This window comes from Canis lupus, chromosome 4, assembly GCF_011100685.1.
Source record: "Canis lupus familiaris isolate Mischka breed German Shepherd chromosome 4, alternate assembly UU_Cfam_GSD_1.0, whole genome shotgun sequence".
NCBI lineage: Eukaryota > Metazoa > Chordata > Mammalia > Carnivora > Canidae > Canis > Canis lupus.
In genome coordinates this window covers 56,128,121-56,145,027 of record NC_049225.1, presented here as the reverse complement: position 1 = coordinate 56,145,027, position 16,907 = coordinate 56,128,121, and the positions used below count along the sequence as shown (strand labels likewise).

Genomic DNA, 16,907 nt, shown 5'->3' with positions numbered 1-16,907 from the left:
ACCACCTGCCTGTTTCCTAGGACAAGACCCTGTACCACCCAGTCAGTGGCAGTTGCATGGACTGCAGTGAAAGTGACCACCGGATCTTCATGAACACCTGTAACCCCTCTTCTCTCACTCAGCAGTGGCTATTTGAACACACCAACTCGACAGTCTTGGAAAAATTCAATAGGAACTGAGCCCTCGCGCCTCCTCAGCAGGCCTAGTAGAGTCCTCCCTGGCACCGCCGCAGCCTTCCTCTCCTGAGGCGGGCAGGGCTTCCATGGGCACCCTGATGTGAAAGGTGCTGGCCGACCGGTCCCAGGCAAGAAGGGTTCTTAAAGCCAGAGCAAGGTGTCCGCCTGGTCCTTGAAGCCCAGTGGTGGATGTGGGGCGGGGAGCAGACCCCACAAGAGGCCCCACAGAGGGCAATGCCTGCTCTGACCCCCAATGGTGTCATGGAAATCCAGGAGGGCCTTTTCAACTGTCACCATGTTCCCTTGAGCATTATGTGGGAGGAATGCAGGGCAGCCGTAGGCCACCCAAAAATGGGTCCTACAAGGTTGCCTAGCCTTCAGATGGCTCATATGTGATGGTCCTTCAGAAAAAAAGAGGCAACTTTTGCCTGTGTGGGCAGCTTTGCAGCCCAGTGCCCTCCATCCACGGCAGAAGGGAGGGGAGGGCGTCTTTCTCGGGGCCACTGGTGTCAGCCATTTAGTATCTGCCAGTCGTGGGCTAACTGCAGTTACTGCCCAGCTTCTGTCCTCTGTCACAGCCCTAGGTGATGCAATTGAAGGTCACACCTGGCTCCTCGCAGTGTTCAGTACTGAGCACTGGCCCACTGCCAGGGCTGGGGTCAGAAGTGGGACCCCCAGACATTCCTCCGCCACCATGGACACGTGGGATCTCTCCTTGTTCTCTGGGCCCTTGAAATGCCCACTTATTGCTCTGCAGGCACAGGACAGCTCAGCCACCAGCTATTCAGAGCTGAGTTCAGATGGCCTCAGGCCCGTGGAAGATGCCCTGGGAGAAGACCTCTAAACCAGATACGCTGGCTGAATTTCCCTGCTCAGTGCTTCCGTTTTCCTCTTTCTGTCTTGGGCAGTTTACCTGCCTTGAGAGGAGCAGACGGGTGATGTGCTCACCTCACAAAAGTCTGGAGGCCTCCAGGGTGGACTGTGGGCAAGATGCCCAGCCTCTGACCTCATCGTGGCTCTAGTTCTCATAGGGAACTTTAGAATTTTCCAAGAACTCTATCATTGGATCACAACCTAGAATGCTACATAGAATTCTGGTATTCTAGCATCTAGCATAGATTTCTGGAATGCTGTGATTTAAAAGAGCCAGCCAAGTATAGGCAGCCCCCAGCCTAGAGACAACCTCTGAAATCCAAGGTTGGTTGGGGAGGGGTGGGGGGTGACCTGTGTCCATCAGCTCATACCGGAGACCTTGGTGTAACACGATCCTCAGCGCAGACCTGAAGCCCTGCAACCTTCCACCACGCCCCCAGCTGCGGTGGAGTAAAGTACCCAGTGGCCCAAGAGCACATGTACACCTAGCTCCGTGCCAGTCCCTCGTGTTTACCTTTTGCTTTGTTAATTATGTGTCAGACTCCCAGAGGGCTCCCAAACTAATAGGAATCATTTCTGTAACCAGCCTGCCACCCACTGATTCAGAAATGGAAATCATATTCTACAACCTATGGCTTCCACCAGCTAGTCCAAGAAATACTTGAAATCAGTATTCCAATTAGAGTTGGATCTCTGGATTGTGTCATTTACCAATTAAGTGAGACATCAATCTGGGAACAGAGCCACGAATCTGCCTTTGAGGTGCTGGCTGAGCTCAAGGCCATCATTTATCTGGGGGGAGGGAAATAAACACTCCCAACCACCACCACCCCGATTAAGCATAAAGCTGGCAAAGCATCACTCCTCCACTCTGCCCCCGCACAAGCCCTGCCCTGGCCACCTGGCCACAGGAGGGGTGGCCCCTGTGCTTGCAAAAGCTTGCTCATTGATCCCTCGTGTCTTTTCCAAGTGAGTGCTAGATCTTTAGAAGTGGCCCTCCATAGGAAGGAGGCCGAAGATGAGGCCCCTTCCAGGAGCTAGGAGAACAAGAGTGTTGAAGTTTGGAGAGGAGAATTCGGGTTCATCATCAGAAAGCAATGCAGCATCATTAAAATAAAAACTGTGCCTTTTAAAAAGAAAAAAATGCAAATGTACAGCAAATCCCTAAACTTGAATACTTTCCTAGTGCCTTGCTAGACAAACCTACAGGGGCAGGGTTGGGGGTGGGGGGGACATTTGTGGTGGTATGTGCAGTTTCTGTTGGATGAGTGTTTCTGAACTTCTCATTTCAAGCAGGAGACGTTGGGCCTAGAGCAGGATCTGAGACAGAGAAGCCCCTCAAGGGCCTGATGCCAGAGTTCCAGTCCGTGCAAGTAACACCCCAGATGAAAAGGGCAGCTGGACAACTCGTTTAGGTCTGTGGCCTGGTAGGGCCCCAGCAGCCCCGGGGAGAGGGCCTGTTTGGAGGCCATGCCTATAGCCCCCCATCCCAGCCTCCAGACAGAGTGCAGAGCACAGGCTAGATTCCCAGATGGTGCACTCCAGGTGGGTGACCGTGTCCTCGGCAAGACCAGGACTCGTGGGCGAAACAGGAGCAGCAGCAAGCAGGCCTCTGCCTACCTCTTTCCCATCTGTTGGTTCCCCTTTTGAGTCTGGTTTGGCACCCTCGATGAAGGAGGGATGCTGACCCTGAGCCGGTCTTGCCAAGCCCAAATCCGGAGGTGCTGGGACTTGAGTGTGTGACAGGGGAAGGAAAGAGGAGTTCACTGCTTAGCCGACCAACTGATGACAGATACTGACCACTCGTTTGAGCCTCACTTTTGAAAACCACCTGTCTCAAAGATTCAGGTTCCTGCTCACACTGCCAGCTGATGCTCAGTCAAGCAGCCAGGAGGCTGTGGAGATGCTGTCATCTGGGTACCGAGTGAGAATGTGGGCCCCTTTTCTCTTTATTCTGAGCATGAGGTCACAAAACAGGGTGTGGCTAGGAGGTAGATGACCTTGTGGCCCACCAGCAGCCTTTCCAGAGGGGGCCTCCAGGGGCATTTTGGAATACAGAGAGCATCTTTGCTGTAAATACAAGGCCCTTGGAGGCGGTAAATGTGCAGGCACACGTGTGAAAAGCCATTGTACCGTGTGCCTCCAGCCAGAGCTTTCCACTTTGACAATGGCCCAGGAGCCCTCCCTTCTCCCTTGAGGAAGAACTGGTTCAGAGGCAGAAGGGGACACTTCCACAAGGAGAGTGACATTAGATCTAGGGGAGAAAGAGCAGTCCTTGTTGCAGATGTAGCATATAGATCCCCAAAGTCCACAGTCTAGTCACTTTACAAACCTACCTGTTGAATTTCTTTTTTTCTCCTTAAGAAAGAGACGATCCTTGAAAATGACTCCGTATTTCTTCCTGCACATCTTCGTTTTTCTGTCTCTGGAGTCCCGACAGAGTGGCAAAGCACTTTACAGTGGTAACTGAGAAATCTGGATTCCTTGCTTCAGCGACCCTTAGTTTGTACAGATCGGGTGATGTTTTATAATTCCCGGGGAGGCAGTGCATTTTTAATGTTTTCTGAAGATTTTTAGGAGAGGGGCAAGGAGTGCAGTCCTGTTCTGGAATTCTTTTCTACTTTCTCTTTGTGAAAATCCAAGTAATATTTCAGTTCAAACTTGATCCTGAGCCCAGGCCCACAGCCACCTCTGGGATGGGAGCTGGATCTACATCCCAAGTGACAAGGTCCTCGCAACAACATCTGCTTCCCAGAAGGCTGTGATTCTGCTATGTCAGATAACAGGGTCGGGCTCCTGCTCTGTTTTTGGCTTGAAGACTGGGATCCCAAAGGGACTACAGGCAGGGAATATTGAGATGGCAGCCTGGGTATTCCATCTTGAGATGCTCAAGACCACCAACCTCTCTTCTCCTGCCTGGAAAAGTAAGCCTTTGTGAAGAACTGACTTACTGTGTACAGTTGTGATTGTGACTGTTGTTAAATAAACCTCCAGACTTTGTCTAATGTGTTCTCTGGCTTGTTCTTGTCCCACGCATTTTCCATCCCATCATTCCCCATGTATTCCACAAGTGTCTGCTTAGTACCCAGGATACTGAACACATTCCCAACAGCCATCGTTCTAGAGAAAAAGGCAGACATCCGACAGCTAACCAAGATGATTCTAGATGTGAACAGGGCTATGAAGGATATTAAAAAAAAAAAAATGTTTGAGAGACTGGAGCAGGGGGTGAACATTAGGTAGGCCAGTCCGAGAGTGCCTCTCTGTGAGAGCTGGAAGACGTGAGGGAGTGTAAGCCAAGAGGCAGTTTGGGAGAGAGAGTTCCAGGCAAAGGGAACCGCTAGTGCAAAGGCCCTGAGGCAGGAAGTAGTTGCCATGTTGGAGGCACAGAAGGAGGTGAGCGCCCACGGTTAGATAGGGTGGCCCACAAAGGGTCCTGAAGACTACACCCAGGAATGGAAAATATCTGCAGGGCAGAACAACATGAAATAATTCATTTCTGAAACTCACCCATCAGCCACACATTTCTATCAACCAAAACATTGGGAGGCTTTGTATATTAGATACGTGTCATATTATGCAGTAGAAAGAGCACTGGCTGGCCTGGCTCTGCAACGGACTATGAGGTCTTGGGAAAATTTGCCCCCTAACTAGGCCTCAGTTTTCTGCCGTAAAATGGGAAGTTTTTAGATGATGCTTCCAGCTCCACCTGTGGTTCTGTGGTTGAGACTTGGTGTGGGACTGCCCGTGACCGTGAGCAGAAGCTGCCTACTGGCGCTGTCACTCAGAGCCCACCAGAGGCCGCTGTGGACCATGGCTTGGAGAAGGCTGATGAACAGAAGGGGGGAATCCGTTCACCCACCACAGTGGCAGGTTTTGAGCACTGGAACCAGGTGGATATTAAGTTAATTTTCTTCTATAATCTTAATGGCTTCTCTAAAAAGGATTAAATTATTTTACTAGGAAAAAAAGGAAGCAAGGGATAAACGATCGATGTGTAGGGGCAGCATGTGCAAAGACCCTGTGCAGGGGAAGCATGACAGGTATGAAGGTCAGTGGGATGGGAGCAGAATGAGAGAGAAAGAAGAGAAAAGGAGGGGGTGAGCAGAAGCCAGAATCTGCAGGGCCTTGTGGGCCGTGTTAAGGAGTCTGAGCTTTATTTTTAAAGCAGTGGGAACCATTAGAGGGTTTTTAACTGGGCATAGTGAGAGCATCAGATGTGCCTTTGGCCAATGTTTATAGCCAGGAATGACTTGCTCAAGGTGCTGGGCACATAGTAGACACCTAGGGCATACAGAATGAAAGATTCAGGGCAGCCAGCCCTCCGATGCCTTCTCAAAATCACGATCACTGGGAGGAAAGGTCCTTCTTCCCTGGAGCAGGTGGGAAGACAGGGGAAAGTTACATTTCTCATCCATTTAGCTCCTTGTTCTCCCAAGCCCACAAGAGTAGAATCCAAGGTATCTGAAGTACCTAGATGGACAAAGAGTGTGCACTCTGGCGGTGGCGGTGGGGCACATTCATTCACAAACTGATTCGGAGAACTTGGCAATTGGTCCAAAGTTTTGGATTCTCTTTTTCTCTATATTTAGTTGAGATTGGGGCTTTGGGGCTCCTGGCACTGAGTAAAGAGGCACAAGAAGCATTTGAAGAAGAGACAAATGGGTGAATAATATAGTCTCAGCTTATACTTTAGGCTTTTTTTCCATCCACTCACAGCCCATAGAATTTTTGAGAGAGAGTGCTCCTACCTCTGTGATATGCTATTTACTCTTGAGAAAGTCCCTTCCTCTCCCCAGGCTTCAGATTGTCCATGTGAGGATGGGAAGAACAGGAGCAAATTAGATAATCATCAGCCTGGACTGGGATAGTTCTACACATCTTGCATCTGGTATTTTGCAGTGGCCCTGATCTTGTCAAGGCCATTTGACAAGAGCTTGTCATTATTTTCCAAGCTCAGCTAGGGGATGGTGGTGAGACCCCCCTATCAGTTCTGTTGTTGGTGTCTCCCACCCTACGGTTTCTGGGCTATTGCTGAAGTGGGTCCAGGATTCAGTATCCAGAGCTTCCTTCCTGCAGCTGCTCACAGCTCTGTCAACCTCTGGCCGCAGGCAGCTGTCTCTTCTTTGTTCACCCTCAATGCCTGGGCTGCCACTGCCTGGCTTGGCAATACCTGGCATCCCTGGTGGTGTCCCAGGGCAGCCTATAGTTCCTGCCTTCTGGTCTGACTGCTTCAGGGCTGGCAGGGTGACGGGCCCTGGTGTGCTCACGCACACTCACAGACACAATGCCATAGAAACAAAGAAAAACCTGGTGAACCCTCAGAAAAGCAGGTTTCTTAGCAACTTCGTAGCTTTTGTTCATGAGCCGCTTGGAATTGAAGTAGCATCTGATCTCCTGCCAGCTCCTAACCGGGCATGGGAAGAAGGGGATGATGGGCCTGCCTTTGCTGGAGCTCTGTGCTAAGCTCCCCCACCCTTGGCCTCTCAGCCTGGGAAGCTGAGGCCTGAATCCTGGCGTTATCCACATTCTGAGAAAAGTCCTTGCTACAGTTTCTTCCCAGCTACAGCTGCAGGATCCCAGGGCTTGGTCATTCAGACAACAAATGCATACCAAATATATCCTGTGGGCCCATGGCGGTCCATGCTCTGTGCCCCCAGCAGTTGGCACCAGTTCTGTCCTCAGCCCTGGAAATACAGAGGTGAATAAGGAAAAGCCTCTTTAGCCAAATGATGAGAACAAACAAGGACCCAGAGATGCCTGAGTACTTGTAACTTTACCCCAGGCCTCTCGTATAAAACCAAAACTTCTTAGCCAAGTCCTAAGGATCCTTCCAGGCTGGCCCCTGCCTGCTTCTCCATCACTTCCCCAACAGGGCTCAGGTGCCCACAGGTCAAGTCGTTCTCACCTCCAGACCCCTGCTGGTCACTCCACTTGGAGTGTTCTCCATCCACCTGGCAGCTTCTTTCCATCCTTTAGGTCCTCGCTTAGCTGTCCCCTCCCTGAGGAAGCCCACTCTCAAGAGACCTCCCACACACATCACTCTCTGTCAAGCTGAGTTCCTTTGTAGCCTCCTTCCTGACACTTGATATACAGTCCATTCCCCTTGTTCACAGTAGTTAAGTTCTATCGAGTCATCTCGAACACTGAATTAGCAAATACTGAACCACACCCCTAAGGCAAGTAGAGGGGTATGCTCCTGCAAGCTTCTGCTCACAACATTTTCATCAGGCGATCAATCATAACCTGTTTTATGTGCATCTCTGTTTAAAGATACCTTATTTAATATAGGTCGTTAATTTGTCAAATTAGAACTCAGAGCCAACACTATAACTAATGCCTCAATGAAACTTACCTAATGAATATATGTTCTCCGTCTTAGAGCTTAGGAACTCTATATAACACCTCCGCACCATCCTTGGGGGATATTTTCAACCACAATCACCAACATAAAGTACAAAAATATGTAAAACCTGACACTACATAGCCCGCGGAAAGACTGCTTGTTTAAAGCATGAGCGCTCAATCGACCTCATCTGGGAACATGCTTGTTGGGTGACAAATTTTTCAGCGCTTTACACATGTACGTGTCTGCGGGTGACCTCAAAGGTGTTGCAAGTATTGGTTTCAAGAGTACAAATATATCTTGGTGAGTAGGCATATTTGCAAATACAAAGTCAATATAATAATGAAGAGTATTTTAATTATTCTATTCATTTGTTTACTTGGTTAATGTCTTTCTCCTCCACTTAACTTCAGGAGGGCAAGGCTCTCTCTAACAGTTCACCATTTTATCCCCAGCTCGTAGCAGAACTGATTTGGACCTGGGAAATTGTCGAGCTGCTGATGAACAAACCATCTACCTTTGCAATTTTTGTTTTGTGAAATTGACCAATAACCTTTATTACTTATGTCACCATTAGCTGCATGTTTAGTTAAGGCCAAAACAGTTAAGGGTGACTTTTCCTGACTAAGCTCACAAAAAACGGAGATGAGAAACGAATAAAAAGTTGTTCTTTTTTTTTTAAGATTTTATTTATTTATTCATGAGAGACACGGGGGAGAGAGAGAGAGAGGCAGAGACACAGGCAGAGGGAGAAGCAGGCTCCATGCAGGGAGCGCAACGTGGGACTTGATCCTGGATCTCCAGGATCAGGCCCTGGGCTGAAGGCAGCGCTAAACCGCTGAGCCACCCAGGCTGCCCCAAAAGTTGTTCATTTTTTTATGCACATTAGACTCAGTGACCCAAATACCTAGTGACCCAAATAACTATGTACAACTTTCTAGTATTGGCTGAATTATTGCTTAGGAAAAGTTTGCTTGGTGATCTAGCATTAAAGGAAGGAGAATCAGGGACGCCTCGGTGGCTCAGCGGTTGACGGCCTGGAGTCCCCGGATGGAGTCCCACATCACGCTCCCTGCATGGAGCCTGCTTCTCCCTCTGCCTATGTCTCTGCCTCTCTCTGTCTCTCATGAATACATAAATAAAATCTTAATAAATAAATGGAAGGAAGGAACGAAGGAAGGAAGGAGAATCAGAGAGGGCGAAGAGATCTTTTGCCTTCCCATGAGCAAGGTAATACACAACCCCACTTCTATACAGAATTGGTTTCTGAAAATGGGACCAATGTCAAAAGTAAAAAATCAAACAAAAACTTTATTCCATCAAAAAAAATTTATCCTATCAACAGGGCACATTTGTTCCTAGCAAATAAAAAAGGGTGTACGAGTTGTAATTACACCTGCATTTTTGGACACAGTCTTAGATGATGTATTTCCTACCTTTCCTACTATATCTCCAATTTGATTATTTTTCTTCACTAATCAAAAAACATGCATAAAGAGGGGACTGGCTCAGCCAGTGGAGCATGTGACTCTTGATCCCAGGGTCATGAGTTCAAGCCCCATGATGGGCTTAAAGCTCACTTAAAAAAAAAATAATAATAAGCTTGGGGGGCGCAAGTGGCTCATCTGGTTGAGCATCCAACTCTTGATTTGGGTTCAGGTCATGATCTTGGGGTCATGAGATTGAGTCCCGCATTAGGGTCTGAGCTAGGTGGGGAACCTGCTTGGGATTCTCTCTCCCTATGCCCCTCCCACCCAGTGCTCACATGAGGGGGCGTGCTCTCTCTCTCTCTCAAATAAATAAATCTTAAAACAAAATGCTTAAAAACATCGAGTGGAGACTAAAGATTCATCCTTTTCAACAAATCTAATGATTTCTACCTTTATATCAATTACAGTTAATGATACACATACTTCCTTTATTGAAATATAATTCACCCATTTAAATTGTATAATTCAGTATTCTTTAGTGTATTTACAAGGTTGTGCAACCATCATCACTTTTTAATTCCAAAATATTTTTTTAAAGACTTATTTGAGAAAGAGAGAGCACGCACCCACACGCACATGTGCACCCACAAGTTGGGGAGGGGCAGAGGGAATCTTCAAGCAGACTCCCTGCTGAGGACAGACCCAATCCCATGACCCATGAGATCATGACCTGAGCCAAAACCAAGAGTCAGTCACCCAACCAACTGAGTCACTCAGGCGTCCCAAATTACAGAATTCTTGTCCCCCCAAAGAAACCCCATGCCCATTGGCAATCACTCCCCACCCGACCTCCCCATTCCCTTGCCATTGGTAACTGCTGATCTCCATGGACTTATCTTTTCTGGATATTTCACATGAATGGAATCATGCAACATGTAGCCTTTGGGTCTGGCTTTCACTTAGCATAATATTTTCAAGATTCATCCATACCATAACGTGTCAGCCCTTCATTCCTCTTTATCGCAGAATAATAATGTACCTGGAAATACTACATTTTGTTTATCAATTCACCAGTTGACATTTGTTTCCACCTTTCAGCTATTATGAATAACGCTGCATGAGCATTCATGTACACGTTTTTGTGTGGACGTATGTTTTCATCTCTCTCAGGTAGTTACCATTCAGTAGGAGAATGGCTAGGTCATGTGTAAGTCTACATTTAACATTTTGAGGAACTGCTAAACTGTTTGTCCAAGATGGATGCACTGTTTTTGCATTCCTACCAGCAATATGTGGTTTCAACTTCTCCACATTTTCAGCAATACTTGCTATTAGCTGTCTTATGTACTATAACCCTCCTAGCAGGTACAAAGTAATATTGTGGTTTTGGTTTACATTCCCCTAATGATTAGTGATGTTGAGCATCTTTTCATGTGCTTTTTGGCCATTTGTATATCTTTTTTGGAGAAATGTCTATTCAAAATCTTTACCTCTTTCCACCAGCTTTCCATGCCACCATAATGGTGCACATAGATGTCCTGGCAGATGCTCTCAAGAGCATTAACAATTCCAAAAAGAGAGGCAAACACCAGGTTCTTATTAGGCCATGCACCGAAATCATTATCCAGTTTCTATGATGATGAAGTATGGTTACACTGGTGAATTAGAAATCACTGAGGATCACAAAATTGGTAAAATTGTAAACTTCACAGGCAAGTGAAACAAGTATGGAGTGATCAGCCCCAGATTTGATATACAACTCAAAGATCTAGAAAAATGGCAGAATAATCTGCTCCTGACCTACTGGTTTGGTTTCATTGTACTGACAACCTCAGCTAGCTTCAAAGACCATGAAAAAGCAAGATGAAAGCACACGGGAGGGAAAATCCTGGGATTCTAGGGATGTAATACATACGTGCAAATAAAAGGCCTCAATGGACTCTGGTGCTTAAAAACAAACAAACAACTCTTTACCCACTTTTTAATTGGCTTGTATTTTTTATTGTTGAATTATAAGAGTTCATTACATATTCTGAATACAAGTCCCTTATCATATGTATGATTTGCATACATTTCCTTCCATTCTTTCTTGATATACACCTATTTCTTATCACTACTATTAGTACTTTGATTTTTCCATTCACAGATTTTTTTTTAAATAAAGTTAAGATGCAACAAAATGATCAAGTACTTTCCCAATCATTGCTGCACCAATGGATATGGAGACTGCCTGAATGGAAACCGAGCAACTGGTAGGTAAGCAGCACTGCCCTGCCATCATGCAATATGATGTCTCCTTCCCTAACACGCAAAAATCTGATCTTGGGTACAATGGGAAGTTTAGCGGTGTCAGCATGTAATGGATGAACATTCACTATAGGCAAGACACTGTGCCAAGCGCTCTACATTATCACATTTGATCCTCACAATAGCCCCATCAGAGTAGTATTATCATCCCATTTTACAGACAAAGAAAACTGAGACTCATATAGTTCATATAAGTTGTCAACAGTCCTACAGCCAGTGAAATGGCAGAGATGGAACTCAAACCAGGGCCTTTGCTCCTACCCACCATGCCAATAGCTACCACTGGCCAATAGCCAATGCCTGTCAAGTGCCAGGCTGCAAACCAGAGCCAGAGCTAGAGAAAGCTTTCATAGGTCCTCAGCAAGATGAAGAAAATAAGGACAATGTTGTGGGGTTTTCATAAAGCCAAATTATTCCATTTAAATGACTATCCTTCATCTGAGATTCAACTTTTTTGTTATTCCAAATTTCCTATTAAATAATAGTACCAAAGGACGGTATTTTCCTTACTATTACTGTAAAAGAAATATAGGCACATCATAAATATCTAACAGGAAAAGAGGTTATAAAATTCAAATTCTTCCTACCTTTCTTCCCTTGACCTGTAGCTCCCACCATGGAGGCAACCACATTACTAGTTTTTTGTGTTTCCATAAAAGGTATATTTGTGTATAAAACTTTTAAGGAAAACAAATATAATTCATACTCTACATATTGCTTTGTACCTTCTTTATTACTTAAATCTCTTGGTATAGTTACGTATATTTAAATTGATTTCTTGAAAAAATGCTTACTGGGACACCTGGGTGGCTCAGTGGTTGTGCTCAGTTCGTGATCCTGGGGTCCTGGGATTGAGTCCCACATCAGGTTCCCTGCAGGGAGTCTCAGATAAATAAATAAATATAAAATCTTTAAGAAAAAAAATAGTTTTAAAAAAAAGAAAAAAAGCTTACTGAGTCCCTACTCTTGTTAGCCACCAGAATTGGGAAATTAGTGTTATATGCACTGGAGCTACAACAAACAGGACAGACACAGTCCTTGCCTTCATGGAGCTTATATTGAAATAGAAATAATTGCACATTATGATGAATGCTAATAAGAAAAGACACCAAATGGAGAATGGGCGATGGGGGTGGGGAAATTCCTTTTAATCCGGGAAGACTCCGCAGAGGTGATATTTAATTATTCATTCATTCATTCGTTCATTCATTTATGAGAGACAGAGAGACAGAGAGAGAGAGAGAGAGGCAGAGACATAGGCAGAGGGAGAAGCAGGCTCCCCGCAAGGAACCCGATGTGGGATGCCAGGATCAGGACCTGAGCTGAAGGCAGACACTCAACTGCTGAACCATCCAGGCATCTCAGAGGTGACATTTAAATTAAGACTTGAAGGGGGTGTCTGGTGGCTCAGTCAGTTAAGCATCAACTCTTGATTTCAGCTCAGGTCATGATCTCAGGGTTGTGAGATGGAGGCTCTGCACTGAGCCTGCTTAAGATTCTTTCTCTCTCTCTCTCCCATAAATAAATAAATAAATAAATAAATAAATAAATAAATAAATAAATAAATAAATAAATAAATCCATCCATCCATCCATCCATCCATCCCCCCTCTCTCCCCCTCTAAATAAAAGAAAGAAAAAGAAAGATAAAACTCCCTTCCCTCTTAAAAAAAAAAAAAAGAGAGAGAGAGAGAGAGAAACTGAGACTTGAAGTTCAGAGCCAGCTTTGGGAGCAGCGGACAGAACAGCATTCCAGGTAGAGGGAACTGCAAATGGAAAGACCTAGAGGTAGGGAGAAGTTTGGCTTATTTGAGGAACTTAAGGCAGAATAACAGAGCTGAAGCATGGGAATAGGGCAAAGAGATGGCAGCAGGCACTGTCTGAATGCACTGGAAAGCTGGTGAGGGGCTTTACGAAGAGTGGGGCAAGGTGTGGTTTGTATGGAGGTTCCATCAGGGATGAGTGGTTTAGGGACCAGCTCAGAGGCCAGTGAAGCACTTCAGGCACAAGATGATGGTGGCCTGGGCTGGTGCTGCTGGCCACTGGATATGAAGCAAAGGGGCAGTTGATTCTAAGTATCTACTGGAAGAAGAAAGTGCCTCGATGATGGGTGGGCTTTGAGTGGGGTGAAAGGAAGGGAGAATCAAGGGTGGAACAAGCGGCACAGTTTAGGATTGGTATCAGAGAAGTTTTTAACTTGAACGTCTTGGTCTGCGAGGCCTCTAGAGCATCCAAAGAACTGAATGTTGCTTTCTGAAGCTCAGAGGGGAGGCCTCAGATAGAACTGTAAAGTTGGGGGTTATCTCCCTGCAACTTTAAATATCTGGAAGTAGATTTCAGCATGGAAAAGAATGTTAAAATTACCAACTCAAGTTGCCCCATTTTAAAACCTAGCTTTTGTTAAAGGCTTTACATTCAACTTACAAATCTTGTTATTCCATTATAAATCTAGTGATTTTTCATATAAAGATAAGAACAATCACTTTCACTTGTTCTTTGATTACTGTTGAATTAATTCTTAGGTTTAGTAGATTCAATCCTCCTTAAACATTTAACAGACTCACAGCTTTAATTAATCAATTTCCTTAGACATTTCAGACTACAATTACAAATTTAATATGCCTGATTTTTCTCAAACACTTTAAATGCCCAACAGGGCAGACTCACAAATCTAAAAAGCAAGATCTTTCTAAGCACTCAAGCAACTGTTGTAAATTAATTACCTAAAGTTATAAACGTAGCAAAGCAGATTCTCTTGGCCATTTCAAGAATCTCAAATCCTACACAAAGCAGAGCAAGGATTACAAAAGCTTCTTTCTGTATTCATTTTCTCCATTAGCTGAATATTTACATTTCCTTGTTGGAGTTACAGATTTACTCTTCAGCAAAGGAATCAGCATTTCTTTCCAAGTATTGCTATTTGGAACCCAACTACATAATAACATAGAGGAGACCTTATGATAAACTATTCCTGGAAGAAATACTACAGGATTGTATATAAAGAGTAGTTAAAAGCATATGCCCTCCTCCTGCAAAAAATTACACAGAGGCTGCGGTTATCAGCCTGGGTCCAATTAGGAGAGAGATACCGGGGGATCCCTGGGGGGCTCAGCGGTTTAGCGCCTGCCTTCAGCTCAGGGCATGATCCTAGAGTCCCAGGATCGGTCCGCATCGGGCTCCCCACATAGGCCTGCTTCTCCCTCTGCTTGTGTCTCTGCCTCTCTCTGTCTTTCATGAATAAAGTCTTAAAAAAAAAAAAGGAGAGAGATACCACACAGCAGTTTGAATGGAGGAAAATGAATATAAAGAGTTGTTAATTATAACAGGGGACTACAGTAAAAGACAGTAAAGAGAACTCTAAAGAATACAGGAATAGCAAATAAGGGGCAGCCAGTACCCCTAGGACTGAGATAGAGCACCCAAGGAAAAGGCACTCGTCCTCCTCCCCTGTTCAAGGGGTAATGCCAAGGGAACCTGGCACTCAGGAAGTTGTGTGTACTGTAGTAGCCTGGCCCTGGATGCAAGTGGTGTTTTGAAAAAATATCTAGGGCAGCCCTGGTGGTGCAGTGGTTTAGCAGTTTAGCCCAGGGTGTGATCCTGGAGACCCGGGATCGAGTCCCACATCAGGCTCCCTGCATGGAGCCTGCTTCTCCCTTGGCCTGTATCTCTCCCTCTCTGCCTCTCTCCCTCTCTCACTCATGAATCAATAAATAAAATATTTTTAAAAAATGAAAAAATATCTAAGGGCAAAATATATGTGGAAAATGTAGAGCTCTCATCCATACCAGTCCACTTTGGAACTGACATCACACACTGATCTGTACAACTATCCGACTGTTTTCTGCATATGTACTGGAGCTCCCCTACTAGAAGATATTCTATTCTAAGGCAACGATTATGTTTTATCCTTCTCCTGTGGCCAACCCTGGAATGAGTCTATGTAATATGCTCAATAATTTACTTTTGAATGTATGAACTCTGAGGACTTCTATTAAACCGTGCCTTTTTCCCAATAATTTTCATTCTATTTTTTCCTCCTATAAAAGCAATAAACGCTTACTGGAGAAAAGCAAAGATAGACCAGAAGGAGAAAACTATCAACCATATTTCCACTACCCATAAATAATTACTATTAGAACTTTGGTGTATGTTTTAAGCACAAGCGGTCGCTTTTCTTTTTTCTTTGTTCTTTAACTTAGATGTACACCCGTCATATCCCATATGGAATGTTATAGCCTGCATTTTCAACTTAGCATGAATAGAGTACTTCTCCAATTCATTATCAATTCTTTGTTGAAGAGTCGAGTGATGAATCATTACATACAGAAAAAATTTACACTGATGTTGAAACTAAACGCTGAAAACATCACAAAATACCTAATTTTGAAGATGCTATTTTCCTTAACCACTTCTCTTGTGGAACTTGAGGTTCTTTTTCTATTTTCTTGTTATAAATAATCCTACAATGAACATCATTGTTTAAATTTTTTTTTTCTTTTCCCTCTCCGGTAGGCCAATTTCCTGAAATGGCTGTCCTGCGTGTGCAATTACTAGGCTAGAGGGTACAAATACGTTTAAGGTCACAGAAGAAAATTTCAGATCACAGGGTGTCTGCTTCCAAACATGGAAACCGGTAGCTTGCCCTTTTTCATCAAGATACAAACCAGAAGCCTCTAGAATGCCAAGCCTACCCCCGCCCCCGCCCCCGCCCCCGCCCCATCCTGCCCCGGTCAGTGCTAACCCGTCCCCAGGCGCGGGCCCGACTGCGGGACCTGGGCTCGTCGCCGTGGGCCAGAGGCCCGGGTGTGCCCGCCAGCTGCCCGGCGGCGGCCGGCCTGGGGTGCTAGCCTAGATTTCCCCGAGGCCCTGCTGGGTGTGTGCGACGCCCTGGCGCCCAGCCCCGAGCTCGGGGAGTCGGCAGGGCACGGTCACCTCGCGGATACCTCGGGAGGCTGAGAGCCACAGCAGCCGCCGCTGAGAGCCGCGGGGAGGGCTCGGGACGCTGCGAGCACTTCCCCCTGGCGGACGCGGGCCCTCATCCTCCCCGCCCCGACCTCTTCCTCGGGTCCCCGGCGGTTCCTCGAGCCCACCCCGCAGACCTCCCCCCGCCTCCGACTCTTCCCGGCCGAGGGGTCTCCCAAGCGCCCCGGGGGCCCCTGCCTCCCTGCCTCCCTCCCTCCCGCTCCCCGCGCGGCCCGGGTCTCCGCCCCCCTCGGCATCCGACTGCCTCGCAACACCCGCCGTCAGACCCCATCATCTCCTCTGCAAGCCCTTCCCCGCGTCTGCGCCCGGCTGCCCGTCGCTCAGCCCTTGCCGCCGCGTCCCCCGACCCGGGCCGCGGCCCCCGCGTTCTCCCCGCGCGTCCTTCCCAGGACAGAACCCCCAGCCGCGCCGGTCCCCCTCAGATGCCCCTCCGCGCCCCGCCCGCGCAGTACTGTACGCCGCCGAGCGTGCTCCTCTGTCCTGGAGTCTGGCCCTCCGTCCAGTCAGGCCCCGGCTCACCATCCCTCCCCCGGCCTGAAAGTCAGCGGCCGCTTCCCCGCCCGCACCCGGGCAACTCTTCCCTCTCGCACTTTCTCTACTTTGAACCCATCCCAGCAGAGTCCAGGAAGTAGCCAGGCGCCGGGGACTGGCGGCGGAGGCGCCCAATGGGGCGCGCCAGCGGCGGCGGCGGCCCCGCCCAGAGGGTGAGCACGGCCAATGGGCGCGCGGAGGCGGGACTTCCGCTGTCCCGCGGAGGGCGGGGGAGCGAACTGTTGTGGTGCGGCGCGTCGGG

General features: G+C 47.0%; 2 protein-coding genes across 9 annotated transcripts in view; one reads left to right on the top strand and one right to left on the bottom strand.

The window, feature by feature from the left end:
* GALNT10 (polypeptide N-acetylgalactosaminyltransferase 10) overlaps positions 1-4,054 on the top strand; it is a 216,506-nt gene extending 212,452 nt beyond the window's left edge. For 2 of the 8 annotated variants that reach the window (XM_038534954.1, XM_038534955.1), the window contains exon 12: positions 21-4,054. In XM_038534954.1, the coding sequence (XP_038390882.1) occupies positions 21-179 (159 nt within the window). In that variant the 3' untranslated portion in view covers positions 180-4,054. The remainder of the gene's footprint in view (positions 1-20) is intronic. The other 6 variants (XR_005358378.1, XR_005358377.1, XR_005358379.1 and 3 more) reach the window with 6 other exon arrangements.
* Positions 4,055-4,802: 748 nt separating this feature from the next.
* LOC111095576 lies at positions 4,803-16,699 on the bottom strand. The gene is made up of 2 exons (XM_038534956.1): positions 16,567-16,699; positions 4,803-6,736 (listed from the first exon to the last, which is right to left on the bottom strand). The coding sequence occupies exons 1-2, from the start codon at positions 16,634-16,636 to the stop codon at positions 6,186-6,188; spliced, it is 621 nt and encodes a 206-aa protein (XP_038390884.1). The 5' UTR covers positions 16,637-16,699; the 3' UTR covers positions 4,803-6,185.
* Positions 16,700-16,907: the final 208 nt, after the last annotated feature.